The 20,237-nt window shown below is 40.3% G+C and overlaps 2 protein-coding genes across 2 annotated transcripts; both read left to right on the top strand.

Annotated features, from left to right (window-relative positions):
* The first annotated feature begins 412 nt into the window (after positions 1-412).
* On the top strand, positions 413-10,199 carry sept3 (septin 3). Its single transcript, XM_036543631.1, has 10 exons — positions 413-611; positions 1,558-1,794; positions 2,029-2,157; positions 4,123-4,204; positions 4,487-4,624; positions 5,492-5,609; positions 6,475-6,570; positions 6,841-6,937; positions 7,943-7,994; positions 8,447-10,199. Exons 2-10 carry the CDS (start codon positions 1,560-1,562, stop codon positions 8,583-8,585), a joined length of 1,086 nt encoding a protein of 361 aa, XP_036399524.1. The 5' UTR covers positions 413-611; positions 1,558-1,559; the 3' UTR covers positions 8,586-10,199.
* Positions 10,200-11,594: 1,395 nt separating this feature from the next.
* LOC118774278 (WW domain-binding protein 2-like) lies at positions 11,595-14,991 on the top strand. Its single transcript, XM_036523509.1, has 8 exons — positions 11,595-11,742; positions 12,776-12,884; positions 13,194-13,332; positions 13,521-13,613; positions 13,721-13,903; positions 14,225-14,311; positions 14,712-14,788; positions 14,886-14,991. The coding sequence occupies exons 1-8, from the start codon at positions 11,684-11,686 to the stop codon at positions 14,940-14,942; spliced, it is 804 nt and encodes a 267-aa protein (XP_036379402.1). The 5' UTR covers positions 11,595-11,683; the 3' UTR covers positions 14,943-14,991.
* Positions 14,992-20,237: the final 5,246 nt, after the last annotated feature.

Here is a 20,237-nt window from a genome sequence, read left to right on the forward strand (position 1 = left end):
TTGCTATAGTGTGCATAAAATAAACAGCAAGTAATTCAAGTAGCAGGTGTTAGGGGGTGGGGCTTGAGGTGGAACCGAGATATAGTCTTAAGAGGTGGATCTTCAGTCTGCATCGGAAGATGGCCAGTGATTCTGCTGTCGTGACTCCTGTGGGGGGTTCATTCCATCACTGTTCCCTCCACCACCGTTTTCTCAGTATTTGTCAGGCTCCTGCAAAGACATTAGTTAGAACATCTTATGACTTCCAATATCACCTAAACTTGCCAATAATCCATACTAGAATTATGATGCTGGAAGGATTCGTGGGAACGAGGCATTGTTTGAGCATGCGCGCTGCATCACTCGCCCTTCTCTCCTCTCGTAGCCCTGGCAACGGAACGGGGAGGGGGGTCATTGACTGCGTAGAGAGAAAAGGAAGGAGAGGGAAGAGAGGTACCCAGACTAGTCACATGACCCATCTCTTACATTGCCCAGCCTCTGCTTATCTGTGTTGGACATCCTGCGTTTATTTATTTAATTTTGGGGAGCAGGGACAGAAATTCCAATTCATACCGCTACACCAAGACCAAGAAATAGATTCGCGTGAGGAATCTAGCGGCAAAAAGAAATCGGTAAGTAGGCAACGGTTCAGTGCTAACAAATTCGTCCCAACTCACAGATGCATTGTTTGATTTTTTCATTGAAGGGGACAATAGGTAGCCAGATTGATTCCATGCAGATTCCATTCCACAATGACTGCTCTTTGGGGATCAAATGGCTGTTATTCGGGCTGCGCGGAAAGCGAATCAACGGGAATGAAGAGAATTACGAGCCGCTGCATGCAAAGCTGGGTGGAATACTAGAAAATATAGCTGGGAAGCAGGCTAGAGTATATCGCTAGCAAACTAGCCAGCTGAAGAGCTCGTGGTGATGCCATACGAAACAAAAACCAGTTAAGTCATGGAAACAGAACATAGCTGGAATAACCTATTGAAAAATATGAGTAAAGTACCACAAGGACTGCGTAACAAAACGATGCCGATCAGCTATGACAAAAGCGTGAAAAATGCTAAAACGAGATGCCAGGTTGAGGCGACATGCTATAAAATGATAAAAAAAATCACACTCCATAATAAAAATGAATTTACATTATATGCAGTTTGTTCATCAAGTGTAAACTTTATTCGTAGATTTGTTGTTACCATAATATTTTTTTTTTTTTCATAAAATTACAAAGGCCCTGACCCGATGATGAAATATCACTAATGTAATTTCAGTCTTTCTTGGGGTGTGTGTGTCTGCATATGTTTGCATGTTCCAGTGTGTGTGAATATGTTTGCCGGTTTCTGTTTGTATGCACGTGTGTATGTGTGTGAGAGAGAGTGAGTGTGTGTCTGCACATAATTGGGTGTGTTTGACTGTGTGACGTGTGTAGTAGACAGTTCTGTACTGTCAGGGAGTATATCATGTATTAACCTTCCTCTAGCTTCATTCAGTTGTGTACCATTACTGTGTCTAGTGTTCCGTCCTAGTGATTCAGTCACTGTTTCTTGCATTAACCGTCTCCTCTCTTTGCAGCTATGTCAGAAGTAGTACCCCCTGAGGTGAGACCCAAACCTGCGGTCCCAGCCAAGCCTTCTCATGTCAGTCAGCCCCCCCCAGCACCAACCCACAGCTCACAGGGGTCAGCGGTGGGAGGTCAGGGGTCAGGGGGTGGATCAGCTTTGCTGGGATACATTGGGATTGACACCATCATAGAACAAATGAGGAAGAAGACCATGAAGACCGGGTTTGACTTTAACATCATGGTAGTAGGTAGGTTGGGAGAGACATAACATTTTAACTAGGAGCTGGCCTATTCCTTGAGATAGTGTTAAATGTTTGTAGTTGTGGGTTCAGATTTGTTGTAACATTAAACAAAATGATTAGCCTTAAACTGGCCCTGTTAGCATCCACCTGTATAAATTGGTAACAATGCAGACTAATATTTACAATATAGGAATTAACCTCCACCTCTGTTGGTTCATCCATCTCTCCCTCCTCTCTCAGGTCACAGTGGTTTGGGGAAGTCTACCCTGGTGAACACGCTGTTCAAGTCTCAGATCAGCAGGAGGAGCACTGGGTGGAGCCGTGATGAGAAGATCCCCAAGACTGTGGAGATCAAGAGCGTTTCCCACGGTGAGAGAGAAAGGGTGTGAAAGAGAGAGAGAGAGAAAGAGAGAGAGAGAGAGAAGGAGGGAGTGGAGCAAAAAGAGAGGGAGGGGGCAGAGAGAGAGGTGCAGAAGAGAGGGAGTGAGAGAAATGGAGGGGGCAGAGAGAGAGAGGTGCAGAAGAGAGGGAGTGAGAGAAATGGAGGGGGCAGAGAGAGAGAGGTGGATGGAGAGCACATATGCGTTGGGGTGGCAGTGTGGAATAATGGTAAGGAACAGCACTGCTAACCCAAAGGCTGTAGGGACAATTCCCATAGGTTTGACAGCTTTGTCGAACAAAGTGCTTAAAAAAATGTGCTCAATAAATATTCCAGTCATTGTAAGCATATCTGTGTAGCAAGTAATTTAATTAGATGTAAAGAATCTTTTGCAGGATTGTGGTTTTAAAATATAATTGATTTTGGCAACATTTGCTCAGCATGGACTTTGGTTTGGGCCAGGAAGTTAAAAAGCCATTCGTAATCTTATTGCTTTCCACCTCAACTTCTAAGACCTGAAATGTCAATTAGATGGATGAGAGTCTGATGGGCGGAATGTCAGCTGCAATTCTTAGAGGCTCTGGGCCTGTTTGGATATGTGGCTTTCCCCAGGGTTACCTTTCTGCTTCAGATTTAGATTTGACTTAAGATTTGTCAGTCAACATGCCACTTTAGAGTCCTACATACATGCATTTTGTAACCTTGATTATTATAAAAGTTGTGTATTTGTCCATTGTAAAAGGTCTCTGGCTTCTGTACCATCTGACAACATGTGAGACTTTTCAAGGTTGTGATACCTAGGAGATTGAGGTCTTGTTTGTTACGCTCTCAGGCCTTGCCCCACTGCTTTCCCCAAAGCTACTTTTAAGAAGTGCTCATCTGGTCTGCTGTCAGGACTTTATGGTTGAGTCCTCTTGCTTTTGCTTTGATCTCTCAGACTTTATACGGTTATATAACTTCTCCAAATTTATCCATTTTTGGATCAAGGGGTGTAGCTGGTTCCTCCAGTGTTAGGCAGTTGTCAGTGTCTAATTCCTCCTGTTCTGATCTGTTTTCAAATTTTGACCATAACATGCTCAGCCTCTGTCCGCAGTCCTTTTTTTGTCCACTTTGGAAATCTTGCTCAGGTTGAGGCACAGCTGATGGATTGCTCTCTGTGGCTCCGCCCTCCTCTGTTGCTGGACTGTCTTCAGCTGTCAATGTGAAAGGTTCTAGTCAAACTGATGTCCCTTCCATATTTCTATAATAGCGATTGTAGTAACAATATGGATCTCGGATTGCTTTACAACAGAGGGGTGGTGACTATTCTCAACCATCACCAATGGCGGTGCTGCCCGTCAGCCATTTTACACCAGAATACTCAGCACACATCAGATGAGGTGGTGAGGGGGAGGGTTTTTCAGGTAATTAACGTGGGGGATTATCAGATCGTCAGACTGAAAAAGGCTTTTTGGGAATTTAGACAGAACACCAGGGAACCTCTTAATCTTAATAAGTACCATGGAACCTTTAATTGCCACAGTGAGGACCTTGGTGTAGCATCTGATTCAATAAGGTGTTGTGACTCAACTTGGAAAACTGCATCATCTTGTCTTAATGAATAATTTATACCTTAACTAAATATAACTGTCTTTAAATCACATATTCAAACCTGTAATATTACCTAGTGACACAGGTACAGATCAAGATGTATTCACATGGCCCTCTACTCACATTGAAATTTCCATTCCAGTCTAATTTGCCAAGGTGAGTCACACCAACCCCAGATAGTGCCTGCTCCTTCCAGTCAGCTGTTTGCATTTCTTTCACAAAGACCTGTTCTTTTCAGAGACACTGATTACAGAGGTCACAGGAATTACCCAGGGTTAACAAGGGCTTTATAGACAAGGGCAGCTACTGATGGCCCTGTGATTGACCCTTATCATAAAAAATGCAACTGTTTGTGAATATTGCAGTGATTGAGGAAGGTGGGGTGAAGATGAAGTTGACAGTAATCGATACTCCAGGATTTGGAGACCAGATCAATAATGAAAACTGGTGAGTGTATGTGTATGTATTTGTGTACGTATTTGTGTGTGTGTGTGTGTGTGTGTGTGTGTGTGTGTGTGTGTGTGTGTGTGTGCGTGCATGCATGTGTGTGCGATCAAAAATGTATGTTTTAGGCTTGATAATAATAAAAGTGGAGCTCTGACATTCCTAAAATTTAAAATTTAAACCCTCCGATCTCACCACCTACGTCTACATATCGCAGTTACGTCACAGCTCAAAGTAGATTCTTTTTTTTTTCACCTCGTTTCCCTCTTCATCTTCACCCTCCAGTTGGGAGCCAATCTCAAAGTACATCAACGAGCAGTACGAGAAGTTCCTGAAGGAGGAGGTGAACATAGCCCGCAAGAAACGGATCCCTGACACCAGGGTGCACTGTTGCCTGTACTTCATCTCTCCCACCGGTCACTCGTGAGTCTGAAACGACTTGACCCTGTTATACACACTGTCTAATGCTCAATGGACTGTAGTACAGGCTCAGACTCAAACACACCCACGTACACATGCTGTCTGTCTCTCTCACTGGACGTTAGTGAGAGCTCAGACACAAGAACGCCCTCATACGCTGTGGCTGTAAGCTCTGTATCCCCGCTGGTCCCTCTGGGGTTTAAATGCAGAATGCTCAGGCTAATTCCACAGCTGTCTCCACTCCCGCACAAGGCATTCCTGAATTTGTAAGTACCCATGGAGTGACTGTGTGCGCACAGTACAAGCAGGGCTGCAGGCAAGAAAAGGCAGGAGATGTGCTCGAAAGATTGGGACAGAATAATCAGAATAGTGTTCCAGCCAGTCCCCCCCCCCCGCCGGGACTTAAGCCCAGCATGGGAGTAGCGATATTGCTGAGTGGTGCTGTTGACGATTTATTTTTTTAAATGTGTAAAATATGACAAGGGCCGCATACTTTCTCTCTCCTTTCTATCTCTGTAACACATATCCTCTGATCAAAAACAAAAGATCAAAACAGCAGACGTCTCTTTGCTCTTCATCTGTCCCCGGTTGCTCTCTTCAGCATTTCATCAGCTATAGTCAATAGCTACCTCTACCTGCAGGACAGGTGATGATGTATTGTTCCCAGACAGTCACATCCATGAACATTCAGATGGCAGTGTACAATGCAAACCCCATCTAATCAAACTTTATTTAAAATATACTCTGATTGAATATATTTTATCAAGTCTCATATGAGTGTGTCATATCATGTACATTGTGTATTAATGCCAATCTTCTACTCGCAAGATATCGATGACCTTTTTTTACCTGTCTCTCTTGCTCTTGCAGTCTGCGACAGCTGGACATAGAGTTTATGAAGCACTTGAGTCGTGTGGTGAACATTATTCCTGTTATCGCCAAGTCTGACACCCTGACACCTGAGGAAAAGAATGAGTTCAAACAGAGGGTAAGAGAGACAGGAAGAGATTAGGGAAGGGACTGTGGAATTATTCAACATTTGCACACTGTATGTGGTCTTTCGTTGTCTTGTCGTAATGTGAAAATGTAACGCCTAGCTCAGATTCAGCTAGACGTTGTTTTTCTGCCACGTTTTTGCCATTGGTCTCTCTCAGCTCATTTTCCAACTTGACATATGATGTAACAGAGGAAGGTCTCTGCATTTTGTTATATTGCATTACTGCAAGAAAAAAAACAAAAATGTGTATGTGAGTGTGGAAAATTCATCAGACGATTGATTTTTATTTTTATTCCAAAGGGATATCATAATGAGCGAGTCTTTCCTGTCTGTGTGAGAATACACAGAGCTCCTTAATAACTAACTGCACTCATATACTGTTGGTAATTATGCTGCAGTGGGCTATGTAAACAGACGACAAAGACAGAGACTGACAGGGTTGTTCTCATGCAGCCAAGAAAGCTCCATCTTTAAAGTATTGACATAACTATCTACTTAGCACAAAGACCTCAAACAAACAGATGTAAACACATGTCAAATGAACCTCTTATTGTCGAGCTACGCTCTAATTATGTGTAATTTCACTGCTGCAGACTTGATTAGTAAGAACTAAAAGATGCAAACGACCATTTTGACTCTGATTGGACAAGGTACAAGCCTTGAAAGTCACTCTGGGTCTTTTATTGGTGCTCTGGATAAGAATTTCTGCAAACTGCCAAAATGTAAATGTTAATTTAAAACAGAATCAGCTGAATGTGGCTCGTGAGAATATAGAAGAACACGTTGGGGTGACCAGCCCAATAAAATGTCTGTGTGTTTTACAAACTAATGTATTCCTTGTTCCTTTATTTCATAGGTGAGGAAGGAGTTGGAGATGTGTGGAGTAGAGTTCTACCCTCAGAAAGAGTTTGACGAAGACATGGAGGACAAGAGTGACAACGACAAAATCAGGGTAAACACTTCCAATCCATTCCCTTGCTCCCTCGCTGACTTTTAAATCGAGTGATTTTAGCTGATTGTGTTTCTTCCCTCTCTGTCATCTGTGTACTGCCTCTCTCTCTAATTAAATTAAATGGATATAATAAAGCTCTCCTGCCGCTCTCTCTCCCACTCTCATTACCCCTGTCTCGCTCTCTCTCACTCGGGGTTGTGATAATGTATCGTTGTGTCCCTTTCAACTCTGCACATTGTTTACGCCGCATTAAACTCCTTTCACTCCCAGGAGGCGATGCCATTTGCAGTGGTGGGCAGTGACAAAGAGTACCAAGTTAATGGCAAGCGGGTTCTGGGGAGGAAGACCCCTTGGGGAGTGGTTGAAGGTAAGCTGTTTACATGATGTTTATATTGCGCCTGTGCGCTCGAGAAAACTGATTTTCTTTTTTCAGCACTGCAGTGGCTATTTATGTCGGCAAAGAAGGTGGGACTCTCAAAAGAGCTTCATTTTGAGTGTGTGTTTGAGAAGAGACAGACTGGGATTTGTTACAGGATTCTGCATGACCTGCATTTATAAAATTGCTGGTTTGATTCTGTTTAGGATATTTAGGAAGGGGTTACTTGACACTTGCATATATACTCAAGTATGTTTGCTGTCAGTATCAGCGTTAACCCTTCATGCAAATGAGCAAACAGATGATTCTGGGGTTCACAGTAGGTTTATAACTGTGAGCCTCATGCGGTTTTACTAAAGCAGAACATGCTTGACCATAATGTGATTGTGTATGAAAGACACAGAAATATGGTGTGCCAGTGCTGAAGTTGCTGTTAAACTTGGGATTATTCTCTTGTGTCTGGCTCTACTCAGGAGACAGCGGTCTGTGTGTCTGACAGCTCCCAGGCTTAAGTATTGCCAATTGTGGGAGAAGCATCATTAAAGCATCCAAACCATTACATTTAATCTATCAGGAGCAGAGAAGATAATCTCACCTTTTTTTTAATGATTTCCAAATTGCCCCACATCCTGGCGCTCATAATCCAATGGCAGTATTAGGCTAGGATATGTTGTCAAGTCCCTGTCTTTCTAGAATTTGTGTAAATTCAAGATTGGTCCAACCCCTCTGTGTACTGTGGGAGGTACAGTATGATTTTCGGTGACTGTGTTAACTGTTGACTTACCTAATTAAACTTTCAGAATAGATTTCTGTCCATAAGTTGCATGGTATTTCTTGCTGTCGTTTTACAATCTTGTCCAGAAAGATGATCAGATGGAGATCGTGTGCATGCTGGTTGAGGGCAGACGACAGATTGTGTGAAATCTACGGCAAGTGCGTCGTTTTCATAAAGTGAGAGTAAACGGAACCTGTGGTCTGTCTTCTCCTTGTTTTCAGTTGAAAACCCCAATCACTGCGAGTTTGCTCTGCTGCGAGATTTTCTGATCAGGTGAGGTGATTGCGGCGTGTAATTATTTATTGAAATTGCAGACTGAATTTTCAGCTTGCTGATATCTAGCAAAAAAGAAAACCTCCATGGTGTTTACAGCCCTTATTTTCCAGTGCGGAATTCATTCACACAGTAGCATTTCTCCAGCCCATTAATGTTTATAGAATCTATTGCCTTAGACAGATGCACCTCATGGCAGTGTACTGCCTCATTAAATTCAGCCCTTCAGCAATGTGTGAAACTCTGGGCTGAGCTGTGGATCAGACAGCTTTAATGCTAGCATCAGATCACATGGAATATCTATTACTGTGGTTTCAATGTACCGTGGTTGCACAGTCCATCCATATATATGTATATATATATATATATATATATATATATATATATATATATATATATATATATATATGAGAGAACTGTATTGATGGCCATCCCTCCACTCTTCCTTACAGGTCTCACCTGCAAGACCTTAAGGAAGTCACACACAATATCCATTATGAAACATATCGTGCCAAGAGGCTGAATGACAACGGAGGCCTGCACCCCATCTCCTCCTCTCCCCCCAACGACACACAGGAGAGTAACCTGTGAGCGGCTAGACAGGAAACACAACAGAGAAATAGGGGAGATAGAGATGGTGTTTTGAGTTCATACTCTGACGGCATCACTGCATGCTCGGAGGATTTTGTTGCTGTACAGATTTCTGTTGAAATATTCTCTCAGTATCCCTCCAAATCTTTCCACTGCTTTGCCAGATAAAGCACACCTCCCAACTGCACATGCAAGAATCCTTTTGACCAGAGAGACAAACAGTGCCAACTTCACAATAAGAATGGTCATGTAAAGGCAAAGTAATTATCTACATTTGCTATTTTAAATCACACTTTTTTAAAATCAGTATTTTGAAACTTTTAGTTTCCACGTTGTCTAACCTTATCTTCCGCTTGTCTTCATCCATTTGTAACCCTGATTTAATTATGTTAGAGTGTCACCATGTGGATGGAGGAGTGAACTGCAGCCTTACCACAATATTTCATATTTTCAGTCACTGCCCCAAATTACCTTCTTTCATCTTTTTGCCCCCTCATTGATAATCGTTATGAGTACAGCATATGTTTACAGGAGTCTTCCATGACTTACAGCAGTATAATATAGTGTACCATCTTGATTATTTCAGTAAACTGGACATATGTAAACTAACATTAACCACAGAAGCTAACAGATCATTTTACACTGAATTTTTCTGCATATAGTACCATTTACCATGGTGGTTACTGGTATTCTAGGATAAATCGTTTGACATTTAGCCATCGTCTATTTTCTACTGTAGTGCAGTAAACAGACTGGCTCAAGCTGAAGGAAAAGTTGGCTCAATTGGTACAGCACAATGCCCTGTCTTTTGGGTCACCCCAAAACAGCTGAAGCACATGGTGCCAAACACATTTGGAAAGTTGTGCAATATTTACGTTTTTCCCACTCTGCATTTTTTTCTTTACACTTTTGAACATGGGTCAGCCACGTACAGTATGTGCTTATTTGGTGGCTGGCGAATGCTGCTCTCTGCACAGATGAAAACAGTTTGGACTTTGTCTGCAACTGAAAGCTTAGTCTTTCCCAAAACACTACATTACATTAATTCCTTCTTTTGCTTCTAATTCTCCTACCTACCTCCCCTTGCTGTGATCACCAATGGAAATATGCTCCTTTATCTCCTCAGTTTGAGCACCAAATTTGGCAACACTGTCAAACAGCCTGCTAGCTCGGCTCACAGTTCACTTATAACCAGGACAGCACCAGTAACACTAGTGGCTGAACTGACATGGTTGGCTCTCATTCACCTTGGCAAAAGAGACAATGGGAAAACCACCTGGTGCCTGAACTAAGCAAGCATGTCTGGTTCCAGCTCTACAGTGGAAAATGTATATATGTACTAAGCAATTCATTAATGGTCAGCATTTAGCCAGTTTTTTCTCACAATATTTTATACAGTCACATTGTATGTATGAGTGGGTGAGCGTTTGCAGTTTTTTTTTTCTATGTATATGAGGAATCTTGTCATGTAGTGTGTAGTTTTATTATTTACCTAATGTAAATAACCAAGGGAAAAGACAAGATGTAACACAACCAGGAGGGTAACTGGCAATTTCATGTTACAGATTTTATGTTTGTATGTATGCTTGCAAGTACACGTCTCTCTTTCTAATACTAATATCATCTGCATATAATACAGGTGTATGAACATGTATCTCTCGATATCAATATCAATATATCAATCAATTTGCAAACTATGTCTTTTATCAAGAAATCACTATTCAGTCTATGTAATTAAGATAAATACATCAATGATTGCATTACCTCACTGGATCACTATATCAACTTATCCATATCTCTATTCATCAATATCTCAATCAATATTATTTTTATTTATTTTGTTCACTGCTGTAAATATTTGTTTGTAAATTTAATTGAAACTTGTATGAATATTGTCGTTGCAGTTGGAGTATTATTATAATTTAGGTGGTTATTTATTGGAAATTATTTTTGATTTTATGAGAAATATGACTTTTTTTCTGTTTAATCGCCCTTCCTGACATGCTTCTCTTCCTGTTCCTTCCCCTCTATCCCCCTTCACATACCCTCCTGCTTCCTCTGTCGTGTTTTTGCCAAAACTTATGTGATAAAATCAAAAGCAAACAGTCAAAAAGTACGTTTTATGTGTGCGTGTGATGTTGTTGTCACCATTAATATCGTTTGTATGAATATGGTTTTTGTAAAAGAACAATAAACCTTGCACCTCTTTATCGACCTTTACTGAATGAGTGTCTCATTATCCAGAAACAAAATCCTCCTGTTTAATAATTGTTGTATTACATATGCATATTCAGTTCTTTTTCTTAAAACATACAGTACCAGTCAAAAGTTTGGACACATTTTTCTTAATTTATATACTATTTTCCACATTTTAGAATAATAGTAAAGACATCAAAACCATGAAACAGCACAAATGGAATTATGCAGTGACCAAAAAAGTGTTATGAACAAATCAAAACTTATATTTTATATTTATTGAAATAGCCAAAAATATTTTTTAAAATTACATTTTTTAGGAAAGAAATTCGTACATAGGCATCAACTTCACTATTTATATTTGTCTAAGGAACAAATTTCAGACATTTAAGCATGGGTCTTTAGATCAAGATGTTTCTGAATGCATGTTTCCCATCATCTCAATAAGATGTTTCCAAACTTTTGACTGGTAATGTATATCTTCAAATAAAAAAACAATGTATGTATGGGTAAACTGCAAGTTACATAAAAGATCTGTCCATGATAATGTATCTTTTGTATTTTCATTATTAAACCATTAATACTTTTTCTCATAAAGTTATTTTGTATTTTATAGTAAACACAGCTTGATTAGATGCTGCATGTATCCGTCTTGTGTATATTGTGCTACTTTCATAGATGTTACTAAAAACGTTGAAATAAAATACAATGTTGTTATGTTTATCAGTGAGAGTTATTACTCGTTAGGGCTGTGGATTAGAAAACACGAGGATAACCCCGTGACGTAATGGATTAAGGGGAGCGACCTCTCGAAGCGAGACGGATAGGTGGAGTGTACGTACTGGGTTAGGTAGCGATCCTTTGAGATACTTCTCTCTTTATCGATCTCATTTTACTCAGACATGGCGTTGAACCGAAATCACTCACGCAGCGGTGGAGTATTAATTAACAATGGCGAAAGGTAGGTCTGCAACATTTTTGTAGTGTTTAACTTGTAGCAAGCTAGCAAGTGATAGCTACATTGAAGAAGTGCTAGAAGTTTTCTAAGTGCACAGGATAACTGTCGTTGATGAATTCGTAATTGATTTTGATCGCTCGCTATGCACCTTGCAGTTTGTGGCTAGACTATTGTATTTGTTATTTTACGTAGGTAAAGCTAACTTGTAAAGTCTTGTTTAGCTAGCTACCCCAGCTTGACCATTCACGATGCCATGTGTGTTGACGGTGTCCCATCTGTCAAACGGATCCGTTTTACCACCGTATAGGTCTGCTTGTCACTTATCTAGGAAGCTAGTTACCTATTCTCCTATGGTTGTGTTACGCAGCTGTCCTCCATTTCTCGCAACAAGGATCCGAGAAGTGAACGGCAAAGCAAGTTGTCACAAGACTCAAATCCGATGGTTGTTAGTCATAATGACTCTAGATTAGTTAACCTATTACTGGACAGTGTCAAATAATATTAACATTGAAAGCATCTTTTATTTCTGCTGTATTGCAAAACGTTCGAATTAGCTATTTGCGGATTACCTGTAACAGTAGGTGAACAATGACAGTAGAAGCACGACTGGAATATAAAGAGCACACATTAGGCCGATGTAATTTATATGCTGAGAGCTGGGAAGGACACGCAAAAATACAGACTTGATCATTGAGTTTTGATCTTTGCACGTTAACAGACTGTTGGACTGAACTTAAGAAACCATGCGGGGGAGTGTGTGGAAAATGTGTAAAATTTGGAAGTAGTTTTAATAGGTAAAATATGACTTAAACATAGGCAACATATGCATCATTGGCAAAATAAGGTTCCACTCATTACCATCCAGTTGCAGAAGAAAAAAACAAAATCTGTCTACAGTTCCTACAACTGGAAACATTGGAAAACTGCCTAACATCTCAGTCTTTGTTATATTGCAGTTGTGATACACCAGTTTGTGATGACGCTCAGTGCATGTTTGAGATGAGCTGATACTGGTACCTTTGTGTGTGTGTTGCAGTGTGCTGAGCCAGTGTCCGGATGTGGAGCTGTCCTTCAGCAACATCACCAGCAAGACAGAGCTGCTAAGGGGAACCAAGAAGGGCACCGTCTACCTGACTCCATACAGGGTAACTCAGTCCTTGTCCCTGGTGCTGTGTTACAATGCTCTAGTGTTTCTGTAGTGCCAGTCAGCATAACTGACAGTAAAGGTTGGCTAAAAAGATCTAATGGTTTAATGCACTCATATCTCTAGCAGCTAGCTTGTACTTTGTCTGGCCAATTATTGAAATCTGGTCATGCAGCACTTCTAAAATTGTTGACTCCTTATATGGCTTTTTTGCTTGTGTTGTACTCTGCCTCATTTGTAAGTGGCTTTGGATAAAAGTGTCTGCCAAATTAATAAATGTAAATGTAACCCGTTTCTTCTCTCTGTGCAGATGGTGTTTGTGTCCAAAAATGCTAAAGACAGTCTGGGCTCAGTCATGTTCCCCTTTTACCTGATGAAGGGTTGCAGCATTGAGCAGCCAGCCTTTTCTGCCAACTACATTAGGGGCATGTTATATGCTGAGCCTGGGGGTAGGCCACCCTCTAGATGTCTTTGCACATATTGGTGTTTTAAACACTACATATGGCATGTAATATTATCTTACCAGTACAGAAAATAAAATCTCTGAGCTAATTAGTGCCATAAATAGCACATTTGTTTTATATTTGTCCATGCAATGCATTGACTTTTCTTTGACTCTTTCTTTTTTCCCCAAAAGGGGGCTGGGAGGGCAAGGCTAATTTCAAGCTAGCTTTCCTAAGCGGAGGTGCCATAGACTTTGGACAGTACCTTTTCAAAGTGGCTACAAATGGTGAGAGCTGTGATTGTGTAATGGTTTTACATGTGTCAGAAAGTGACCCTTTTTTGCCTGTGCACTTTGCAAACCGTGTTCATGTTCCAACCTTCTCCTTTTTTCAGCATCTCGTTCAGCAAAAAATAGGGGCACCTCATATGGTTATCCCTCCCCTGGGGAAGTGAATGGCTGTGGCCCTCCAAAAGTACCCCACAGTTACCCCTACGTCCTCCAGCACAATAATATCTACCAAGGTCCTCCCACTACTCAGGGCATCATGGGATATTCCCACCCAACTGCCCCTTCAGGTCTTGTTGCTATTGACAATATTATTTACATCATTGTGAAACAGTGTGCTGTGCCATTGTTTTGTCATGGATTTTATACTGAAGGCATGGCAGATTCTACTCAGAATGTACTAAAGCTATAATGTTTAGCTGTAACCTGATTAAGTTGCATGGATAAGAGCGTCTGCTAAATGACAGTAATGTAATGTAATGTAATGTTCTCTGGCCTCCTCATCATGTTCAAATCCAGTTAATTATTTATTCAATATTATCAAAACCATAACATGTTTTATAGTGTCATTTTTAAGGAGTTTTCATTTCTGATTGTTTTTCCTGTTGTAGGAGTATTCCCCTCTATCCCAACTGCCCCTGTCTACATGCTCCAGCCTCCCCCATATCCTGGACCCCCCCAGAATTGGACCTCCTCAGGTTGGTCTCATTCTCTGCAAATCCCTGCCATTACCGTAAAACAGTAATGCAGTACTCTTGATCCACCTATTTGCAGTACTTACTTTCTCAGGATTAAAAATTTTAAATGTTAACATTTTCATTCACACATTAAATCTAAGATTTGAAGACCAAGACACACCACTTGGACTTTGTTTCATTTAGCACCTCTTTGACTGTGTGTGTGTGTGTGTGTGCGTGTGTGTGTGTGTGTGTGTGTGTGTGTGTGTGTGTGCGCACGCATGTCTACGTGTGTGTGTGTTGGGGGTGGGGGCGGTGAGGGGGTTGTAGCCCTTCATTTTTTTTCGGGTCCGATCACTATGCACTGTTATAGCCCCCTTACTCTGTGTTGTGTGCACACACTGTATTGTATCTCTTTCAGAAAACCCTAAGCCAGCTGAATCAGCTCCCAGTGCCTACTACAATCCTAAGACCCCTCATAATGTCTACATGCCCATGGTGAGCACCTGCCTCTCTTCCTCTCACGTAGATTGAATGTACTGTAGATGTGTTGATCAAGAATGTAACATGTAAACGTTTTTTATTCTTCTTAAAGGAGCCACCCCCTCCATATGCCCCCTATCCACATTTTCCGGACAAGAAGACCAACTAAAGACATACAAATCTAATTACTGGACATTGTTAAACTGTGAACACTGTGAATACCCTGATATAAATGAAGAAAATTTAAACTAGACATCATACAATTGTCAAAACATAAAATTAAACTGAAACAATGTGAACATGATTGTTAATTAGTACATTTAATCTTATTTATAATCTTTATGATTCTTTATGATTTTCCCTGTATCCCTCAATTGTTTAAATGTGTATGTATAGATGTCTTACTTTTCTTTATGACATTTTGGATTTTGGCTGTAAGAATAATATGAAACTAAAAATACTCTTTTCTTTTCCTGGACTGTATGTGTTCTGTGAATCTGAATGTAATTGATATAGGCATCATTGCTTCAGAACAAAACAGTACAAAACAAAAGTGTTTAAGAGCATTAATATTTTATAAGATTTCTAAACTGATTTTTTTTTATTTTAATGTATAAGTTAATTTACAAATCATTCATTTCTGCTGCTCCTAATGAGGTAGTTATCATGATGACCTATTAATCATCACTTGGTTTCTTTGACCCAAGTTATCCAACAGTTTTATACTTGTAAACTGAGATCATGTGATAAATATGGACTCATTTCTGGTCTAATGTTTAATCCCCTAGAATAATCTGCCCTCAGAGCACTTGTGTGTGTATTTAGCTGGAGCCGTTTTTGAAGATGATATCCTGTTTCTCAAACCCAAAAAAACACTTTGTCCAGAAAAACAATACACAGCATTGATCAATGTTCAAAACTCACATCAATTCAATCGGTAATTAAATAGTTTTATCTGCATGTAAAGAATTTAAATGTTTTTTAGACGTTTAATGTGAACATGATTGTAAATAAAATTTGTGAGCTGTTAATTAAGTGTTTTGTTTTTTGTTTGTGGATGCACTGTGCAGAAGTATAAAAATATAGTTTTTTATGTAAATATAATTGGGCTTCATCAAATGTATAAATATATGTAAATTCATATGAGAATTTATTATCCGAACAAAATTATATTTTTGAAAAAGATAAACCACTTGTAATGTGAAACTATATTGAGCCCTGTTGTTTGAAAAAACTAAAAAATAATATTAATGTCTTGAACATGTCTTGAAATATGGTTGATTCATGCCAGTCCAGTAAGTACACTTCAAAATCAGTGTCAGATGTGTCAAAACAGTGCAGTGAAATCTCGCAGCTTGAACTACCACAAAGACATGAACCAGGCATCTTTTTCTTTATCAGTTCCTCAGCCATCCTCTCTCTGGAAGAAGAATTTTGATTTTTAATTTAATGTGATCTTCATTTTGGCCCACATATGAAAATTCCTCTGGGGTACATAAGCTTCACTGATTTTCACTTTGTGTTAATTATGGATAAATGATGGGAAAGCAGAACTGTAATCTTGTGTCAAGTACAGTCAATGAGCCCTATACTAGTGCTTCCTGTTCTCCCAATTCAGTGACCACTATGAATAATCGGTTCTAACCCCCGTCTTAGGCAGCCTGTTTCTTACACCAGGCCCCTCCCATTGGAAATACTTGTTATGCTTGTCACAGGGTTTTCTTGGGGGGGTCATAGCTACAACAAACCTGTTGTCAGGGGGAGTTCTCTGCCAGAATTCCATTTGGGCAAAAGGCCTCCATGAGGTCCAGGAGGCCCTTGCCATTTATGAATTTGCCATTCATGGTTTTCAATATTTGTGCCAGGCAGCACTCCCTGTTGCCAGGCTCACTGTCAATAGCTATGCAGGCCAACAACAAGATGATGTGACAGCAAGCTGCCATATCTCCAAAACACTTAAAGGAATCTGCACACTCACACCCATCATTCCTGACAGTAAGGCAAGACTGGTTAGCAATTGTAGTTAGCCAGCTAGCTTTCATGCACAGCCAAAGGGGCTTCTATTTTTGACAAGGACAGAATGTGACTTACAATTAGCTACAATGAACACATGCTGCAGTTGGCTGAATGTGAACAGGAGTCAATGGTGAGATACATAAATCAAGGAGATGGAACATTTTAGATGATGTAATGTGGCAGGAAAACTCAGATGGGAAAAAAGATGTAGAGGAAAATAAAAACAGTCCATGTTTAAGCATGTGGCACAGGAAAGTGTGTCAAAATTCTGCATGCTTAAATTTGGCTGGATGGCTGGATGTTTGAAATGAGTCAGACCTCAGGGCCATTGTAGTTCTATATTTTACGCAGGAAACCCTAAAAAGTGTTGTATAGATATAGGATATGCCTGCCAGTCTGTAACTTGGTGGATCGCATACCTGTCATCCCAACCGATCTCAATCCTCTTAGGTGGTTTTGCAGCTGTGAGCAGTTTTAGGATGACAGATGAATAAATGAACTCTGTTTGCACTGCTCTGGACTGCACGGCCAAATACAAAGCTGCACTGTACAACACACAAAACAATTCAATAGGATTAGAGAGCTACAGCAGCAAACAGGGACCTATACCCATTATACACACACACTCTCTGTACTATAGTCACTAACTCTCCTGTACAGGTTGTGAAACTCTAACAATAATCAAACCTAATCCAGTTAGGTTGGAAATCATAGTTTTCTACCAACAAAAAAAACCCTGTCATAGTGCTGTTAATACTATGCTCACAAGTATGTGGTCTGTAATGTGCATGCCTTTTCAGTTTGATACAGCTGTATTTGTGTACATCTGTTTGCATATACCAGATTTTTCTGTCTGTGCTACTCTTTCCCATTCATGTTTTTCCTGTAGCTTAATATTTCAATGCGTTGTTTGAATCCCTTGTTATATCTAAGCACCTCCCTGGCTCAAAAACAAATGACTGTAACGACTGTAAAGGGAAATAGTTTGTGTAACCTAACTGAGTGTAGTGTGAGTGAATGAAAAAAAAAGCAAACCCAAGAGCGGCATAAGGCAGACTTCTCAAAACCATGATAGCCAAGGTGAACTCATTGACTCTTGGGATCTCCTCTCTGCAGCTCCATCCGGCCACCAACAGCCACCCGACCCACAGATGTGGGTTGTTCCATTTAGTTTAGTTTACCTCTATTTAAAATGATGGCACGGAGGCGAAAGTCCAACTCCCGGCTTCAGGGAGCTGACAGGGGACTGACTCCAAAATGCAGGCTTGCGGGTCCCACCGCATACAAACAGCAGCAAAAAATGAACTAATCCTTATGGTCATTGCAGGCCCACACGGTCTGTCAGCCTCCGTGTGGAAAAAACAAAACAGTGTAATACAAAGTAAACACAGCTGCTGTCTACTGGTCACGTGACAGAAGAACAATTTGCACGCTCCGAATCAAACTCACCACAACAATAGTCACCAGTGTCTCCATCAAGTTGAAGCTTGCCGCCATGGATTTGTATTTCCTCCTCTTCTGGCTGATGGTTCACCACGCACCTAGAAGGGAGTTTACCTCTAGTTGGGTGGTGAGCACATGCCAGCTCAAACAAAGTGTGCATGTGTGCTGTGTCTGTGACCCAGTACTGACACCCTTAAACTTCATTTGTGTGCCAAACATTGCATCATTGCTAGACTGCTTTTCAAATGACCTGAAAGGAAAGTAGGCCATGTTATTTGCTCAGTCTCCTTAAATTCTCTTGCAAGTCAAACTTGTGTACGACGTTGGAACGTGGGTGTCTCTGGACAGCTCATTTACCAATTTGCAGGAGGTTTTGTCTACAGGAAACCATTTGGTCCACGCGCCGGACCAGTCACCATTGTAGTGTTAGGATAATGATTAGGTTTATCAACTTCTTTGTATCTGAACTGTGGATGGACCATCATGGTGGGTATTGTGAGGTATGCATACACTCACTGTGCAACATTTCTTTGTATTTGCCTTGCCTTGCAGTACCTGGTGTATTTGCACACTGGGATCGTAGATCACTGGTACTCATCTTCCCTGCTCCTGATCCTATGTAATGATAGCAATTTTTTCCCCTTTTGCAATTTTAAGTCATACCCAGCCACTGTCTCTCAAGGTGTCCCTCAAGGGTCTGTTCTTGGGCCATTATTGCTTATAATATGTTTTTTTCCCCTCTGTCTGATAATTTGGTGCCATAGTTAAAGGTTCCACTGTAATGCACAAGAACCTACAGGTATGTAAATTCAAACCCTATCTCTGACCTACCATCTTCTTCCTTGGGTGACTCTTATTGATGGATTTAAAATCTGTGGCAACACTGCAGTCAGGAAGCTTGGTGTTACTATTTATTCAACACACGTATTTGAAGTCCACATAAAGAACTTTTCCTAAACAGCTGTCTTGTATTTAAACAAATGCTAAACTCAGATGTTATTTGAATGGCATGGTAGCAGAAACCCTCATTTATATCTTTGTCTACTCCTGGTTGGACTACACTAATGTAGATAAATCTCAGGTCTGTTGCAAAATTCTCTTGCAAACATACAGACATATTCACAGTCTTGTGCCTACCTATTATCTATTTATTATTTATCTATTTATCTGTTAATCCAGATATAAACCCACATGCAGTGTACACTCCTCAGACAATGGCCTTCTACAAATTCCATTCCTGAAATTGTGCTATGAGATTATATGAGAGATTATGTGATTAATTGTGCTGCCCCTAAACAGTAGAACTCCCAACCTCCTTACATCCATTACTCTGACTCTATACAGTTTTTGTGATTTTCTTGTAATCTGTTGTAGAGCCTTTTAATGAAGCTCCAGTTCATTTTAATCATTACAGTTTTGCCCATTTATGTGACTTTACCATGCCTAGGCCTGAATTCTATTTTTACTCTGTATACTTATTGTATGTTTCTCTAAAGGCAGTTGTCAATAAAACCAATGACTAATATTTTTCTGGTTTGATTCTATGCAATTTACAGGAACAATCGATCAAACGGCTATTAAGCTTCACAGAATGATTGATTGAGCTGACAAAAAACTGAAGGATAAAGGAACTAATGACACAAATCCTGTGTGGATGGAAGTAGCCTAATGTTTAGAAATGCACTATGGTGTGGCAGCCTGACTTAATACAAAGTCTCTATAGCACGCCACCTTGACAGATTTCTGCTGAGACTCCTTTCTTTCTGTAGTCATGTACCGTGATGAATGTTCCCAGGAGTCAGTATTTCTGTGGAGGCGCTCAATCAGTGGCATTTGAATTCATTGGTATTCTTGCTTGTGTGTGTCTGTGTATTGGTCCACTGTAATGTAATGTGCTACAGTTGTTACTCATTTGCTTGCCATAACCTGTTGAAATGTTATTTTAATAGAAATTGATACGATACATTTTATTCAGTAGAATTTACATATGTGTAAGGGCCAGAAA

This window comes from Megalops cyprinoides, chromosome 1, assembly GCF_013368585.1.
Source record: "Megalops cyprinoides isolate fMegCyp1 chromosome 1, fMegCyp1.pri, whole genome shotgun sequence".
Classification (NCBI taxonomy): domain Eukaryota; kingdom Metazoa; phylum Chordata; class Actinopteri; order Elopiformes; family Megalopidae; genus Megalops; species Megalops cyprinoides.